The sequence below is a fragment of the Macrosteles quadrilineatus genome, unplaced genomic scaffold (assembly GCF_028750875.1).
Source record: "Macrosteles quadrilineatus isolate MER2022 unplaced genomic scaffold, UCM_ALF_1.0 Scaffold_4__1_contigs__length_99947679, whole genome shotgun sequence".
In the NCBI taxonomy this organism is placed as follows: domain Eukaryota; kingdom Metazoa; phylum Arthropoda; class Insecta; order Hemiptera; family Cicadellidae; genus Macrosteles; species Macrosteles quadrilineatus.
Genome location: NW_026542597.1, coordinates 17673656 through 17692459, shown reverse-complemented (window position 1 = coordinate 17692459; position 18804 = coordinate 17673656). Strand labels below are relative to the sequence as shown.

The following is an 18804-nucleotide window of genomic DNA, read 5'->3' as shown; positions in this document are numbered from 1 at the left end:
TTCATCAAAATCGGACAAAAATTACTCAAGTTATCGAGTTCACGGACACATATATATATAAATCTATATATATATATATATATATATATATATACAAATTTGAACGAATGGTGTTTTTGGCCTCTGGGGACATCAAAATGAAAAAAGTAAATCGGTCCCGGGCCTAGGTCTTACCATGCCACCTACGGTAATAGCTACTTCCCTATAGGGAAATTCGCTAATATGATTATAAAGAAAAACGTTTATATCTCTCGTTTAATTTCATCATTTCTAAATAGAAATAAAATTAATAGATGGATTCCAAATGAAATATTTTTGGTAAGAGGAAATACTTTTTGTCTTTGAGCATTGACTTTTTGATGCTTAAACTTGAATGAATACTTACTTACTTACTTGAATACTTGTTGTCTTAATCTTTGACCGAAGTATCTCGGATAGATTGCGTCGTTATACTAATATTTACAAAATTATTATTTACAAAACTTAATTGCTTTACAAAATTCCAAAAACTTAGGCTGTGGTAAACGTGTCTGTTTCTCAACCTGGCATTAAAGGATCATTAGACAACTCGTCAAGACTATACAGGGGCCTATTTGTGATCAAGTTCTTCAGCTCGGTCTTAAACGCTGTACAGTCGAGGTTCCTTTAGGTGGTTTGGAAGGGAGTTGTAGATTTTAATGGCCAAGCGGGGGTATCTCCTTAAGGTATGGCTCAAGCGGCAGCGAGGCATATCAAGGTCATGGGCTCTTCTTATTCCATACCCATGTCTATCACCACGGGTCACAACATCACTCAGGTTCTCCTTTAGCACGGCCAGACTATTGAGCACACACTGGCTCACCACTGTGAGGGTTCCCAATTCTTTGAAGATGGGTCGGCAATGTTCTCTAGGGCCTTTAGATGTTATCACCCTCACAGCTTTTTTTGTAACAAAAGTAAATACTTTTATCCATAGCATGCAGGGGAGTGTCCCCAGAGCACTATTCCGTACAAATGGCTATGAAATAAGGCATGGTATGGTATAAGGCATGGAATGTTATAGAGTTATGTTTTATCTATGATGTTATGTACATTAGACTTTGAACATGTTTTACATTTGGTATAAATTGACATTTATAATAATGAATTTTTGGGTTAGTTTGTACTTACATTTTTTCTGTTACCTATCTTGTAATAGGGTGTATTGCTAGCCTAGTGGTTAGCGTCTCGGACTTCGGTGCGGGAGAGACGGGTTCAATCCCCGGCACATCCACAAAACTTTAATGGGTTTGGACCGCTTTCCCTTAAAAGTGTTTGACATCATTTAAAAAATGCCACAATCGTAGACACGAGAGAAAAAAAGAAAAAAATTATAACTTTAAATTGTTTGTAGTATTTTGTATTCCGTTTCTGTCACATGCATGTAATGCTCACAGTAGAGAGTTCTGAGTCATAATGTATTACTTGTATTTATGCTGAACTCACCACAACTACTATATAGAAAAACTAAATTAATTCTATCCATAATATTACATTATTACCAACTGCGAATATTGTTGATATATAATCAATGCCTATCTTCCAATAAAACTTTTTTTAACTACAATATAAGCCGAATCGAGAATAAACTGGCATTTCGTTTCTCCTTGGGCTATTTGTCGTCTGTATTATTAAATATGGCGACTTCATCAATGGAGATGTTGTTGCAGCGAGTTTGCCAGATTTCCCTATCACAGGTAAATTAATTGCATAGTCTTTTTATAAGTAACAGAAGTTTGAAAAATAATATTTTTATTTAAACATAAAAAAAAAACATTAAAACATCATCAACTTCATTTAATTAAAAATATCTCTTACGTAATGAGTCCCTTGGAAAGTTCTCAAGGAGAGCTTTTGTTTCACCTAGATTTTGTTTAATCATTTCCTTAATTTATAATACAGTTCAGACTTACAATGTAGAGACGAATAAACCTTTTAACATTTTATAGTTTCATTTAAAAATCAAATTATCTTCAACCAGGAAATAAGTGATGAACACATATGCTCTAGCATAGGTCAGGATTATGTAAGCTAAACAAAATGCCCTATAATTATGTCAAGGTTACCATGAAGAAAAATCCTCTCTTTTATATTATTCAATTTTATGACATTTCAGGCCAAAAGGGTGCATGTTAGCGCCGTGGCCTCGGCTACCCCAGCTGCTGCCGAGAAGCCTAAGCGTACAAAGACATTTGCCATCTACCGATGGAATCCGGACAACCCTGATTCAAAGCCCTCTATGCAGGAATACACTGTTGATTTGAATACGTAAGTATTTTCCTATAGTTCATGTTTTATTTTGCACCAAACTATTGAATGTGGTTTTATTTCAAAGTTGTTGAATAATCGGTGCAAATTTAACGTGTGATGATAAATTCTCATTACAAAGCAAAGTTCCTACCTACTTTATCTTTTAGGACTGAACTGATTTGGCGAGACTAGTAACTTAATCAGGCCTATTGCAATTATTTCCTACTGAAGTTATAGGTACTGTACATCCCAACAGCAGTAAGTTAAGTTAACTATATCTATTTATTTAACTGCTTATTAAGCATTTAAAGTATGCTTTGACCTTTTCATGTATTGACTTACCAATGGACAACTCCATTTTTAAGTTAGGTCTACATGTAACAAAACAGTAATGTACAAAAACTGAGGATGGCTAACTTAACCGTTAAAAATAGTTTACAAGAATTAAGTTAACAAGAAAGCAAGTGGCTGACAAACAAATTAAATAAAGGTCCATTAAGACATTTCTGCGTCAATCATCTTGAACATCTTGCATAATTTCGGCAAAAGTGTGAGCATTTGATAAGTGTTCAACAAATAAATTGAAACATCTATGATGGTTACAGAGACATAATCATCTTTCTGTTGTTAGTTGCAGCAATATCAGGAATTTTCTATCGCACAATCTTTGTTGACTAATAAATATTTCCTCAATTTGGTGGGTGTGCTGCCAAAAAGCTTTGAAACGCATGATCAGGGATACAACTTAATCTTAATATTTTCCCCCACCCTCTGGTTCCACATTTCAGTACCCTATCGCCATTTGAATAGGCTATAATGTTGTGCCAAATTCATTATTAGCCTAATTACTCAAATACTAGTGTAAGTAGGCCTAAAGATTATTTGCTCATTGCTCCAGTTTAGAAGAGGTTAGTGTCTAGAAATGACAAGAGCATAGGCCTACTTGATACCAAATAATAGGCCTAGTTATTTATAAATCATAGTTTTATTTTAAAATGTTATTCATCTTGTTGCTGGTGACACACAACCTTCTTGTTAGTTACTGTCCAAGTTAATCTTACTTAGGCCTAGAAAAAGTGTTTGCACTGCTTGCGGTGTATTGTACTGTGTCTTACATAGGAAATAAAGAAAGCTCATACAAATGTTTTGATTTCATACTACTGCACATTTTAAATGTATTAGGCCTAATGAATTTTTGTTCTTTAATTTAAAAGGTAGGCCTAAATACAATTGTTTTTGCCTCCACAACTAACTTCAGGCCCTAGGACTACTCAACAAATATCGAATAATGCCATTGCTGAAATGCTGAATATTATTAGGCCTATCTATCAATAACTGTTGTCATCAATAACGAATTTTCTTTTATGTTCTTGTATTATGTGACTGAATTATTTTTTATACGAGTAACTCTATTTACATTCAGAAACAACATACCAGCATAATATAATTTTACCTTGCGATATTGAATCATAAAATATTTCTTGTTGTAAGAAAAACAACAGTTTGGACTAGGAATATGACTTTGAAATTAAAATTGAAATTAAAATCAATGTACTATGCATGCAATTTTTTTATTGCTCCACCAATAATTTTATCATATGTCAAACCTGAGGATTGTATTAATTAAAAAATTAAACTATTATACAATTTTAATTTTAACACAAAACAAACATAAATTACTCCCATAAGTTTCAATTTGATTACACAACATCGACTCAATGATCAAACATTTGGAAACACTTCTCATATCTGTGAACTATGAATGTTGCATAACGATGATTTGTTTGACTAACTTGAAAATCAGAAACAAGATGATAAAAGTAACGTTGATTCCTAACACTACATTTCTGTACTTTTGTGTTGGGTGATCATTCAAATTTATCACTGTGGCTGTTTCGTTCATGCTTTGTCATCAATTTGTTCCAATCAAAACTTTAAAACCGGGCAGGGTTCATGTTGCACTCATCACACAAAAACTAACTGTCGAAGCAGTAGAATGCAGTGAATATGTCTTATCAGAGTCGAGCCCTCAACTGCTATCAATGTTTTTGAGCAATCAAATTCCCATTAAAATCCAATCTAACATGGCTTTTAACCCAAGTTCATTGATAAGTTTGTATGTGATTGCATAACTTTACATGCTCCACCAGTCATCCCTGACCGGTAAAATTAAATTGCTTTTAATTAAATAAAACAAAAAAGATGAAGTACGGTATTCTGAGAACAATATGCTACCACTGATTAAATTTTCTATAATGAATGTTTATATACCTATTAATTGTTTTTGAAACTGATCAAATGATAATTAATTGTTTTCATATTTTACAACAATGTTATTGGTAGTTCTATCATTTTTAACTTTGAATGCCAAGTTTATAAAGTATAACTATTGATAGTACCGGTACTAAATTTGCTTAGTTTTAATTTCCTTTAATAAGTTCCTCCTAAACGGTTTTTTTATTACAACCACTAAAAGTTTGGTAATTTAAATACCGGTATTGGTTTATTTAATTAGTTCTAGGTGTATGCTTAATCTTCTCATACAAAGAGATGATTATTCATTGTAGAAATAATCCTCATCTCATGGAAATTTTGCTTTAAAAATGTAAAATTTTTATATTGGGGAGGGAACGGCGTTACCATTTAGAGATTTTAAAAGATCCTTATAATATTAATAGACAACCTATTTTTTCAAAGATGATGACAAGAGCCACACTATTGGATTTTTATTAAATTTTTAAAGAGTTACATTTCCTTGATGTGTTGTCACTGGTCCAGTTGCTTTTTTCATACTTATTTTATCTACATATTTTTCGCCTGTCAATTTTGTTTCTTTAACACCTCCTTTATTTATATTAATATTACCTTTCCTACCTTGCTACCAAAATTGTTTATTTTCCTCAAGTGTCTGTTACTATGCACATTTTATTGAGAGCTCTGAATAAATTTGCAGATGCGGCCCAATGGTATTGGACGCTTTGATCAAGATAAAGAATGAGGTAGACCCAACCCTCACTTTCCGCAGATCTTGTCGTGAAGGAATCTGCGGCTCTTGCGCAATGAACATCGGTGGAGTCAACACACTGGCTTGCATCAGGTAAATCCAAGTACCAAGGTTTGTCATGGTCGACTTTGGATACTTGGAAATAGAGTTTTAGTGCATAAATCTCCTGTATTCCTTTGATCCTCTGTCCTCTATTTTGTGGGGACCTCGGTCCTTTAATCTGAGCTTCTTCAATCCTTGAGTAAACCAAAGTTTTATGGATTTCCTCACTTTTGGGAAAACGGCAAGGTTGAATTTCTGCCAATGGCAATTTTCAATCTTATAATGAAATAGTGGTTTGTGGCCCACCTTGAGTTATCAAGTACCTTTCATAAAGCTAGCTATCAAGTAAAAACAAGGTATTTTGAGCTAACAGAATTGTGTCTCCATTGGAAGGTGATCTGCCTACGAATTAAAATCCACACAATAAAAATGTTGTGTGTATGTTTCATTTATTGAAGTTACTTTGAAACTTTGGAATTTACTGTCACATCTCCATATTTTGAATTTTCAGGAAAAAGTAAATTGGCTATTGCCAAGATGTTATTACATAGGCCCATTATAATCTGTATTGCAACCTTCATTATTATAGGCATACATTCAATACACCATTAATGACTATGACCAATTCTTAAAATAAATAGTTGAAACAATAGGCAACAATTATTTTAAATAGATTGGCCCTATATAGTAGGCCTATGTAAATTTCTATACTAATCAGTCTCAGTATAAAAGTTATAAAGCACAAACAATTTTGAAATATTTAAAAAGAAATCAACCGATAAAATTACGCTGTAACAATATAAGAAACTTCATTCAGCACAACTCCTCGGTAATTTTACGTGACAGCTGAATCAATACAAGTAACGATACCAAACCTTTGTGTTGAAGTGTTTGTTGTTTGATTATCTCAATGAACATTCCTGCCATATAGCCTCATAAACTTATCTAAAGAATGTTACAAATAATTTGCGTGTTAACTAATGCCATTTTCAATGAATTCTAAACCAAAGCTTTTCATGAAGTAAATATTTTGATTGCCGAACGGTGTTGCAAAACCAGCTCTTTTAAGTTTGCAAAATAACACATTATCATAGTTGTTTTGAAAATCGTTTAAGATCAAGGTAAACAAAAAATCAGCACTACCCATATCATACATGTCTTGAAGAGAGGGTAAAATATACGGATTTGTTTTATTTGTATTGAAAAGTAGTCTACTAAAAACACTTAATTTTCCATACTTTTGATATAGGTATTGACATTTGAATCAAAGAAATTATAGCTTTAAATTGATAGAAATACATTATGCAGCATAAACGTTTGGCTAAATATTTGACTAAATAATCAAATAGGCCTACTGGGCTATACTATAATTTGTGTAATCGTGCCTAGTAATATTTCTCAATAAAAATTTACAACAATCTTTATTCAAATTTCTAAAACTCTAAAAGAAAAGCAACAAATGATAATAAGATAAGAGCACATGATACAAAATAAAAAAAAAATCAGTCGCTTATTAAGTTTATATTTATATTGCAAAAGTAAATAAATCACTCAGAGGGTATATTTTTTCCGCAGTAAGATTGACGAGTCGAGCAGCAAGCCAGCCAAGATCTACCCTCTACCGCACATGTACGTGATCAAGGACTTGGTTCCAGACATGAACAACTTCTACCAGCAATACCGCAGCATTCAACCGTGGCTGCAGCGCAAGAACGAGGCTAAGAGCGGCAGTCAGCAGTACCTGCAGAGTGTGGACGACCGCAAGAAACTGGTTAGTTTCATTTAATCAACCGATGTTTAGTCTTAATGTCCAAAACTATGAATAGTTCGGAGGATGTAGCTGCAGTTCTTGGTAGGATCGAGTCCTATGGAAACAGCAGGTAGTATCAACATCAGTATCTTATATAATCAGGATCAGGTTCTCTTCATGGTGTTTTGCCAAGTTTTTATGGTCTTCTGTTCTTTTCTTTAAATTTTATCACAAAATACATTTCTTCCATACTTCAATATCCATTTTTTTCTTGTGACCAAATATAGTTAGTCATGTCATACTCCTTTTTTCAAACTAATGTCTTATCACTACCACAATGTTGTCTACTTCCTTTGTTTCTTATCCTGTCTTTACTTGTTTTTTTTTTTTTTTTTAGATTACACTTGAACATTATGAAAAGACCTGTTATTGTGTATATTTCCCATGGTGTATGATTTCACGCAGTTACTTCCCTGTCACAATTGTTATGTTGTACCCAGGACGGTCTTTACGAGTGTATTCTGTGCGCCTGCTGCTCCACATCCTGTCCCTCGTACTGGTGGAACGGAGATAAATACCTTGGCCCCGCAGTGCTGATGCAAGCTTATCGGTGGATAATCGACTCCCGTGATGAGGCGACAGAGCAGCGACTCGGCAAACTGAAGGACCCCTTCAGCGTCTACCGATGCCACACCATCATGAACTGCACCCGAACTTGTCCCAAGGTTAGTCCTTGGTCAACAAATTTTTGATATTTTTGACTAGGTAATTTGAATAATTTATTTTGATCAGTGTATTCTCGATTACTCGCTTAATTTATGCAGACATTACCTTTTCCTGTCTCTGTTTATTTTATGCACTATGCTATAAATTTTTAAAATAACCTTATACTTTAATATTTATTCCCAAAAAAATACAAATTTACAAACTCTTACAATCTATCATGTACCGATAATGTATGTTTTAGGGATTGAACCCTGGCAAAGCTATCGCTGAGATCAAGAAGCTTCTGTCTGGAATCGCCAAGAAAGACGAACCTGGCCTCAACACCTCAGCTCTACAGCAGTAGATATTACATAATATAGTAAAATTAGATCTACACCTGCCAGTATTATAGCTGTCATTTTGCCTCCCTGGAATGACTCGGCACGGTATAACAAATCAAAGTACAATTCATGTTTTTGCCATAATTTGATGTTCAAAAATTGGATTTTTAAGTGATTTTATTGTTTGGTGCTACAACAATCTTTCAATCCAACATTTTATTCAAGATCTGTCAGCATTTGGCATCGGTCGTATTGACAAGAGTCAGTATTTTCTTTTTGTCTTGTCGCTCCTGAACACACGGCATTTTCACCCTTTTAGGCTTATTAATTTATTTTCTTTGTAAAGGTTGCTGTTTGTTATAATAAATTATTTTTGGTGATTTCTGTTTGTTAATTCCTAAGGAATAGTTAAAACCCATTTCTCAACGCGATCTTTTATTGGATTAGAAGTATTTTATCAAGTTTGAGAGGGATATACTTTAAGTTACATTCAAACCGCCGTGATCAACTTTTACAAAACAGAAAGTCTGCATTTGAGATGTGCTGTTATGTATGTGAGAAATAACTAGATCTTTGGTGGAATCACTTCAACAAAGCTGAGGCAATGGATGTGTTGCAAATGGTCCAGAATAATAGGTAATGGGATTCATTCATATACTTACACTTGAATGAATAAAATATTAGCCAAATTTAAACAAATATTAAAAAAAAATAATGGTATCAGCAATCTGACGCATGCTTTCCCCAATTAGTTGGTCAACAACCCTTATCATGGTGTGGAAGGCTTCTGATATTTTATAAAGAAAATCACAAAAGTTGAAATAACTTTTGAACTATAATTTTTACAGCATTGGGGGATGTACCATTTTGTTAAGAGTTAAAAGGACTATAGCATTCTAAATTTTTATCAATAATGTTTGTACTTTTTTTATCTGACTTTCTGTGGTTTTATGGGAAAATCAGCATAAAAACAAAAATTTCCAAAAAATTATAACCCCTCTCGATACTGTGGATCTACGTACCAAGTTTCATAATAATCTGACCAGTTAGTAAGAGATCAAGAAAAAAGAAGAAGATTGTCTAGAAGGGTTCGGTGAACCAGTTCAAGTCCAGTTCTTGGCTATAGATCATTCAAAGTTTAACTTATACCTCCTAAAGAGCAATATATTGGAAGAAAAAGGTAAAGAAGTGCTATGAAGTCATTTGCCAGCTTCATGGCGTGCAATCATGCTACTCCACAGAGATGTAAGGTACAGACAGAGAAAACTTGTATTTGGGAAAATTGCACACTTTATATACTTGTGACAGGCAAGAAAGAGCCAGAGCGGGAAGCACTGTAAAAAAACTACTATTGCACAGGGCCTTTCCTCCACCGCAAGCGTTGTAGTAAATGATGGCGAGGGGGCGTCGTTGAACTTTGCCCTAGACACCAGCGATTATAGTGCTAGACACAACCTAAAGAGTACCCTTGAATGTTACTGTACCTATGTACCTTACTTCTCTGTGGCTACTCCGAAGGTAGCATATAATTTAAAATCAGGAAAATGGTGAGATGCTGTTTCTTTGAACAAAACATCCTGAGATCTGGTGCATGCAGGGACATGGAATTGAAGCTTGTGCAGTAGGTATTATATCCATATCCCCACTAATGATTAGAAACAATAGAGAAAGATCAGCATCTTTAACTTTTTCCAGCTAGTGAAACCAGGGTGTGATGCTTCGTCAGTTCCTCAATGGGTCACTATAGATAGCCAATTATTTATTCCCCATGATTTATTGATCAGTCACTCTTTGATTCTCCCTCAGGGCCGGCCCCAGGGGTGGGCGGACCGGGCGGTCACCGAGGGTGGCGGGGCCGGGGTGGCGGAACGGAGGTAAGGTATGTCGACTAATGAATCTTAGGGTGCCTTATTCCGGAGGTGAGTGAAAATTTAAAAACGTACGTTTTCATGTCCCTGACCTTTTACTTCGTAGCTACTGGATTTGTAGTTTATTATTATGTGTTTTAGTATTTTTTGGGATGGGGGCAACATGTTACACACATTTATTTGGTTTTAAATAGGTTCTAGGTATTTTTTTCGTATTTTTAAAGTCTCGAAATTCACGACCATGACGTGTCCCTAGGGTACATTTTCCAACTTTCACGCTGTTTTTAGACTAATTATTCATGCCGGAATATATAAAACCATATTTTTATGTCATCAATGGTTATTAAACTTACAAAAAAGGAGCATATTATAATTTTATTGTCATTGCAAACTGACTACCATGACATAATAAGTCTGTCCCTCGATTTGGCGTCACGACCATTTGGGAAAAAATTTCAACTTTGAAGCACAACAGTGGCAAGCCTGGCGTTGATGGAGTCAGTTGGTTTTAAAGACTAGTTCGGGGTGTACGTCAGGATTGTAGTGCCGGTCGTTTCGAGTTGAAAGGAGGAATTACAAGATTAATACAGGAAAGGTTGTGTTTTTTGTAATTTTGGTGTGTCCATGACCGTACATAGTCATTCGATGAAGTAGACATGGTGTTAATTTTTGTTTATAAGATATTTCAATTGCTAGATTAACCTAGAAGTCCACTTTGTATCCTCGAACATGAGGTGCAGAGCTACCACCAGAACAGAGCCAAATAACACGTAATTTCACGACCAAAGTTTCACGACCATCGCGGGTTTTTTCACGACCTATCCAGCCTTATGGATTATAGTGTGTTTGGTCGTGACAATAACTTTAATATAATTGTAATTTGAACAGTTTAGTTCAATTGAAACACATATTTTTATTATAACTAACAGTATAATTAAAGGATTGTTTAGAAAGATTTAGATTTTTTTAGAAAATTCACGACCGTACCGCTTGTCCCTGACCATCACGTTTATGATTTCTATCATAAAAATTTCAAAAATTAAAATATCGTCATATTTCAATGTTTTATACACAAAAGAAGCACGCCTCTATGCAAACATAACGATTTTTCGGGTCTCAGGTAAGTTTTTTCGGAGTTATACAAACTTAAAAAGATATTATTGGCTTTTTTCAATTTTTTTGAGTTTTTTATTTTTTTTCTAGAAAGACCAAATATACTAAAAGCTCAGTGACCTTTTTAATGTATAATGGTCATAAAAGTAAATTAGTTTATAGCAAAACATAGTTATAAAAATAATATTAACTATTTTTAATATTCATTTAAACGTCTGTTATGGTCGTGACAGGATTTTGTGTTTTTCCACTAAAGATGCTCTTTTAAAAAAAAACTACCAAAGATATTGCGTTACCATGGACATTTTATGAAACTTCAAATGTTAATGAAATCAAAAAAATAATAAAAGTTTTGAAAAAAAATGGGAAAAAATTTGCAAAGTGCTTTCCCTGAAAACGTACGTTTTTAAATTTTCACTCAGGTACAGTAGTGTAGTGGGTTGTATTGTTGTGTACGCTCCTGACAATCCGCCACCACGCAGACTGGTGGCAAGATGCACGGCCGCCTTTAACTACAGTAACCTATCTTTCGTAAATAAAAAATACCATTAGCTGCTTCCAAACAAAACAGCTGTTACAACACCACTTGCGACGTTACCACTTCGAAGGCCGCAGCCTGGAGTTAAAGGCGGCCGTGCAAGATGCCACCTCAACAACCTGCCGAGAGGTGGCATGACGTGCACATTTCCCTCAAAGTGCCACTACCACTTTCGATAACCAGCTACCTTACTGCGTTACTTACTCTTAATTTGGTAACAGGTTGTCAGAGCGGTACTTTGACACGTCACCTTGTATGCAATATTAACGTACTACTGCATGTAAACATGGATGAAAAATAGAAACATCTTCGTGGGTCAACCGATATAGCCCATAGTATTAATTTTGTTTTATTTTGGAAGTGTCTGTTTGAAGATCAATAAATATATTTTTAATTTAAATTAATAAATTAAACTGTCCACGAAACACTGAAAACGATTAGCAATTATTATTCGTAACTTACCTATAATTTCTTATTTATCTGCCAAGTAGTGAGACCTCATTGATACTACGGGACTATGTTTTATTTATGATACTCCCTTCCTACCCATGTTTACATTACGGCCACCTAATTAATTGAGCGGAGCGAGCGGAGCGAGCGAAGCTCTTATACGTCGACTCTTATGCATTTCGTAATACGCAAACTCCTCCTAGACGGCTGAATCAATCGTTTTAAAATTTTGCATGGTGATAAAGACCATATCGGCGAGTGCCAAAGCATCTATAAGGCGTTAAAGAATTCTCTCAGGAATCCGCCCCACTGGGTCTCAAAGTTTCAATGTAATCCTTATGGAAGCAGTATTTGACACATAAACAAAGACATCAGCTGTTGACTTTTGAATGCAGTAGATAAAGAAATAGCTGATAGCATTGTTCCACAGATATTAGAATAGAAACGGTATGGATCATAAATATAATCAAAAGACGACACTAGCTTGAGATCCGTGACGTAGGAAATGGTGAAGGAAGTTGTAAAGGTGAGCAGTCTGGATGAGTGTGGAAACTGTTAATGACAATTAGATTTAGGTATCTGCAATCCTAAAATGCTATGGGAAGGGAGGAAAACAGGTCTGCAACGTAGGAAGTTGTGAAGGAAGTAGCCAAGGCGAGCTGTCCGGAGTGTGGAAACTGTTTATGACGATTAGATTAAGGTATACACAATCCCAAAATGCTATGGGAAGGGAGGAAAACAAGTCCGCGATGTAGGAAGTGGTGAAGGAAGTATCAACCTGGGGGCGAGTTAGCGTAGCATACGAGCTAACTTGAAGGCAAGTAAGCGCAGCGAATGAGCTCCAACCTAAGGTGAGTGAGCGTTGCAAACGAACTTCAACCAGGACATGATTGAGCCAAGCGAACGAGCTCATCTTGAAAATGAACGAGCATTTGACATAAAACCACATTAGGACAGGACGACGTCTGTCGGGCTAGCTAGTTAATTGATAAAATAAACCTTAAGATCATTGATTATAAAGTCCTTGGCTAATTAATCATTGATGTAACACTTTTTTACATTCAGTTTCTAAAATTTGCTGCCTACCTGTAGCTAACTGCAACCCATATAGGCCTAACCAATGATGTTAAAAGGATGGATGAACGGCTGAGAAATAAAGGTTGACTTGTTATTATTGGAAATGGAAACTGCAGCAGCAGCGAATGATTTGCATAGAAGAACGGGAGTGAGTAATGGTTGTTCGGTTGTTGTCAAATGATCTGTTTACCTATTACGAGAAAATATTATCTTAAGTTAATTAAATTTTAATCAATTATTTAAAACCATGCTTTAAAAGTTGATTGGTTAGTCTTATTTGCGTAGACCTTTTTACCCATTATTGATAATTTTTATATCGCTGTAAAATTGACTGGGCCTTGTGCCAGTTCATCTGTGCTGAAGTGATGTTCAACACAAAATAAGGGTTTGTTACACACCTTATTCTTGATGGAGTAAATTGATAATTTTTATATTCATAAAATGGTTTAGGTTAAACAAATGTCTAACAAAATGGAAGAGAGCAATTCACAACCATCCTCTTTAGATACAGGTAAGCTTAGGCTAAATAGTTTTTAGGTCATATCAGAAAGGCATTCTTTCTTTGACTAAGTTTCAAAATTATAAGTCTAAGGTGCAAATAGGCCTATAATCCAACTTGGCCCCCTAACATGCAAATTATATTATCCTAGCAAATTAAAGGATGTTGTAGCCTAGGCCTAAGTTAGCTCATTACTAGGAACTGCAAAACCAGTTTTAATTCCTTGACGAATAAAGCATCGATAGGACTCTAGGCCTAACCATAATATACCTTTATAAGATAGGCCTACCTGTTTTATTTCTTCTTTCACTGACGTTATTTTCTCTGCTGTCAATGAGGCAAGGGAGGGAATTGACAATAATTATTTATTTTTAGTGTTTATGTGGGTGTTTCAATGTGATTTGAGCATGTTTTGTTGGAGTTACTAGGCTAGGCTAGGCTATCTTAACTGTAATGTTAAGTATTCGGTAAACTTAAGTCTTACATACAATAACTTAACTTACGTAGGCCCTATTATCACCGGATGACATTTTCAATTGATAGCCTAGGCCAAGCTATATTTATAAGTAATCACATTGGGTGCGGTGAAAATATCAGTGGGTGCTTCCCCAGGGCCTGAAAATCTTTGCGGCTGCACTTAACTTTAGGTCCTACACTCATTTGAATGAAAATATTGATCGATATATTGATTAATCGATTGTTTCATTCGATATATCGTTTGGTTAGTTAGGTAAGGTTAAAACGATATATCGAATGAAACAATCGAATAATCAATAACTTATTTTCATTCGAATAAGTGTAGCACCTAAAGTAAAGTGCAGTCATTTTTGCATTAAATCTTATCTTTTGTTTACATAAGTAAGTAAATAGGCCTATCCAGGTCAGAAATGGTGTTTTGAGCATCTTCCCCCAAAAATTTGTGTCCGAAATCGCCGGTCACCAACGCAATGACGTCTAAATTAGGCCTATAGTAAACATGTAAAACAAACACATTAAAATACACTAGGTACTTACTGTAACTTATTATTTACCTACAATTATTTATAAGCCGGCTTCCTCCCTCTCATTGTTTTTTACACTCCAACTGCGTCATGGAACTGGTTGAAAACAATTCCCTATGCACAATTTAAAGTCACTAAAACTAAACCTACAAACAATAGCCTAAGTACTGTATTGTCATATAGGCCTAACAGGCAAAAAACACAAAAGAAGTACGTCAATACCTAAGTGTGCAGTTATTAAATTTGTAGCCTAGGTAGAAATTTACAGATTACTGGTGACCGGCACCGGTCCACGGGAACGGCAGGCGAAACACACACACAATAGAGATTAGATTGAGGCTAGTAACGCACACGCAATAATTCCCGCCTACTCTTTTAGACAGAGCCGCAGTGACTGATTCATTTGATAGGGACTTGGCCGAGCACCGGGGACCGGGCTGGCCCGCACACAATTTTTGTGGCCGGTCCTTCGTGACCGGCCCGCACTCGAGGTGTTAATGTAGCCTAATAACTAAATGATTTTCTTTGTGGGTCTTTCCGAGAAGAAGACCGCAACACCATTCTTTTGAACATTGTTCCTGGCTTTTAGGTTATTATATGCCTAGGCCTAGTTTATGTTGTTTACAATAATGATTTTAAAGCAAGGTAGGTTACTTGTTGGCCTAAACTAAATTTACGTTTTTCTTAACTTGTGAAAAAAGAGGAATGTTCGCAAATTGGTGTCTTTATAAGATAAATTTATATCTTTTACAAATTGAGCTAACTTAAAATACAACACTTTTGTTCTTATGTTAAGTAATACATTGTTTGCTAGGCTGTTAAGTTTACTAAGTTAAGTTAAAGAATTCAATTTATTTCATGCGTTTAGGCCTAGCCTATTAAACTTATGTTATTTCACAGGTTCTCTGTGGAACTGTATCTCCCTAAATCTCATGGATTTGTAAATAACTTACTACCTATTGTACGGTGCTTAACTCAAAATAAGTTAACTTATTTGGGAAATAAGTAAAGTTCCAACTTAAAAGATTTTTCTAAAAAGCAACTTTAGACTTAACATAGTGTACAGTTCTGCAGAGAACCTGCAATATACAGGGTGTTTCAGTAAAGCGTAGCGGACTATGCAGATTCAGATTCTAAATGCAAATATAAGTCAACATTTTAGAATAACTTTTTTTCTATTTCGGCTTGGCTTAGCCGTAATCCGCCATTATGTATTTTTTTGAAAATAATTAATAACTCAAAAACCCTTAGGGATATGTTGATGAAACTTGGTATAAACTTTAAGTCTACAAGTACAAACATTCTCTGAAAATATCTTTGATCAGGCTCATCAAATTTCAAAATGGCGGCCATTAAAAATTTTCTTTTAATGGCTGGTTTTCATAGAGTATTACTTTAAAAAATTTAAATGGCCGCCATTTTGAAATTTGATGAGCCAGATCAAAGATGTTTTTGGAGGATGTTTATACCTGTATACTGAAAGTTAATACCAAGTTTTATAAAAATATCCCTAAGGGCTTTTGAGTTATTAATTATTTTCAAAAAAATACAAAATGGCGGATTACGGCCAAACTAAGCCGAAATCGAAAAAAAGTTATTCAACATTTTCGACTTATTTTTGCATGTAGAATCTGAATCTGCATAGCCCGCTACGCTTTACTGAAACACCCTGTATTATTGCATTAATAATAACAGACAAATGGAATAAATATAGACCGTCAGTTGTGCTGGGGTTAGTACAAGTTCTGGTGTCCACCGCTAGGTTTGCCGTGTAGCTGCGGCGCATACTGCTGCAGCTTCTGCTGGTCACATACGGCTCCTGCGCTCCTTGCCTGCAGCAGTGTGCGCCGTAACTACACAGCACTCCTAGCGGTGGGCGCCGGAACCTTCCTTTGACAGTCTCTATTTGTCTATGATAATGAGTAGGCCTTTATCCATTTGGTTCCATACAAATATCGTATTGAATTTAATGCCATAAGATAATACCCCTGCCGGGCTGCACTTTAGTTTACGTCCTACACTCATTCGAATGAATATATCGATCAATATAATCGATTATTTAATTCGATATATCAAGTTTGGTTACCGAATGAAATAATCGATATATTGAATAATCTATATATCAAATAATCTATATATCAATGTTCATTCAAATGAGTGTAGGACGTAAACTTAAGTGTAGGCCCCGCTGCAGGAAACCTGCGGACTAAGCGAATTTCCATTCGTCTGAATTAAATAAAATAAAAAAAACAGTTTTGGGTTAAATATTGTTAGTTTTGTTTATTATGAATAGCCTACAAACGTAAATAAATCAAATCAATTTCATCTTTACATTGGCAAAAAAATAAACCATATTTTGTAAGTTAATGGATATTTGAATTGGATAACCATCGATATTAATTATTATTCATCAGATAATATATTACTGGTTCTCTGCGGAACTGTACCCGTAACATAATAAAAATTAGGCCTAGTTCAAACTTTAATGTTAAACAGACTTTTAGCAAATTTCCCAATAGGGAAGTAGCTATTACCATAGGTGGCACGGTAAGACCTAGACCCGGGACCGATTTACTTTTTCATTTTGATGTCTCCAGAGGCCAAAAACACCATTCGTTCAAATGTTTATATATACACGTCCGTGAACGCGATAACTTGAGTAATTTTTTTCAGATTTTGATGAAATTTGGTTCAAAGGTGTAAAGCGAGATAAACTTGAATGAGTTCGCGAACCAGCATGATCGAACCATGGGTACGGGGTTTTACGGGGGGTTTTATGGGGTAAAAATTTGTTTTTCTCACTTTTTACCCTCAAAACACAAAATTTCCCTTTAGACCTTTGTTAAGAGCTTAAAAAAACAAATTATATATTAGGCCTATATAAAAGTATTTTTGTACGGTTATTGGTAACGGAGAAAATTAAAAAAATTGTAAATTAAAAATTCTCATGTTATTCTTATGGAGGATATTGTAAAATGTTGTAGTTTGCTTGTTTATGGATATATTTGATCAAACTTGGCAAATTTATTTATTTTATAGGCCTACTAAGCTATCAATATTTTACTAAAAACACACTTTATTAGTTTCCTTGTAGCAGCAAACCTAGGTACTCGTTAAACCTAATGCTATTTAAATATATGTAATTGAAAATCAATTCAGACAAATGGAAATTTGTTTAGTCGGCAGGTTTGCTGCGGCGGGGGTATTTTGTTCTTATGATAAGTTAGAGATTTTGGATGAGTTCTGTCATTCTCCTCTGGGAGCCACTGATTTATTTCTATAACTTAACTTATGGTAAATTAGCACCTTTTCATCTCGGAACATTACCTTAGGTATCCTTTGCTTAAAACCATATTAAACTTAAGTTATATTGGCTAAGCTGCCAGTTTCTCTCTCTCTTAGTTCCTTTAGTTAAGTGCTTACTATACTTAATTTTGTAGCCTAAGGGATTTAATGTTGAATATTTGAATATTAAGGTCCTCAGAGCTAATTTTTAGTTCTTTCCTATTTTGTGTAGTTAGGTTGCAATCCCATAGACCTATATGTGTCTAAATGCAAGATTTTGGAATTTCTAAACACTCTGTCAAAAATTAACTTAGAATCTTATTGTTGCATCTAAAGATAAGAAAATTAGATTACGTTGTTTTTAAATTTTGAAAAATTAGTTGTACCTCAAGTGATTGTTAGATTTATTTTAGCCATCTTTTTTGCAGAACTACTGTTCTTGATCACCAAGTATTTGGAGTCAGGTCCTTGCAGTTTGACTGCTCGGGTGAGTAACATCATTATTAGAATAAGTTTAATTAACTCAATAACCACTCAACCTTCAAAACATTGATTGGCTAATCCGGATCCTTGATTCCACAAAACTATCAGTAGTTGTGGTATCTAATTCAATACTTGGTGACTTTAGATTCGAGACAAAATTGTGAACATCTCTCTTGGTCACCAAGAAGTTTTAGTTATATAAGTTGGATTAGGCAGTTCAAGTCAACTGGATGTTTGTATGCCGGGAAGGGATTGGGCCGACCTTAAACTCCGCCAAACGCTGTGGAGAGAATCAAAGCGAAGTCTGTATTAGCCATTTGTTGACAGGCTTCATGCTACTCAATTATGAAACTGAGACAAAACATAACCTTGTCAAAATA

At 34.9% G+C, this 18804-nt stretch overlaps 2 protein-coding genes across 3 annotated transcripts in view; both read left to right on the top strand.

Moving 5' to 3' along the window:
* The first annotated feature begins 1625 nt into the window (after nucleotides 1-1625).
* LOC128991853 (succinate dehydrogenase [ubiquinone] iron-sulfur subunit, mitochondrial-like) lies at nucleotides 1626-8490 on the top strand. Its single transcript, XM_054415074.1, has 6 exons — nucleotides 1626-1715; nucleotides 2135-2286; nucleotides 5222-5365; nucleotides 6890-7085; nucleotides 7565-7789; nucleotides 8032-8490. Exons 1-6 carry the CDS (start codon nucleotides 1656-1658, stop codon nucleotides 8131-8133), a joined length of 879 nt encoding a protein of 292 aa, XP_054271049.1. The 5' UTR covers nucleotides 1626-1655; the 3' UTR covers nucleotides 8134-8490.
* Nucleotides 8491-13316: 4826 nt separating this feature from the next.
* The window catches only part of LOC128992074 (bromodomain and WD repeat-containing protein 3-like), a 41211-nt gene continuing 35723 nt past the window's right edge, over nucleotides 13317-18804 (top strand). For both annotated transcript variants that reach the window (XM_054415472.1, XM_054415471.1), the window contains exons 1-2: nucleotides 13317-13667; nucleotides 18370-18428. In XM_054415472.1, the coding sequence (XP_054271447.1) occupies nucleotides 13616-13667; nucleotides 18370-18428 (111 nt within the window). In that variant the 5' untranslated portion in view covers nucleotides 13317-13615. The remainder of the gene's footprint in view (nucleotides 13668-18369; nucleotides 18429-18804) is intronic.

Bases quoted from the DNA above. Each gene is read 5' to 3' on its own strand.
- LOC128991853 (XM_054415074.1), top strand. From the start codon at position 1,656: ATGGCGACTTCATCAATGGAGATGTTGTTGCAGCGAGTTTGCCAGATT. The intron at 5,366-6,889 runs GTAAATCCAAGT...TTTTTTCCGCAG, and splicing joins AACACACTGGCTTGCATCAG to TAAGATTGACGAGTCGAGCA. The intron at 7,086-7,564 runs GTTAGTTTCATT...TGTTGTACCCAG, and splicing joins TGGACGACCGCAAGAAACTG to GACGGTCTTTACGAGTGTAT.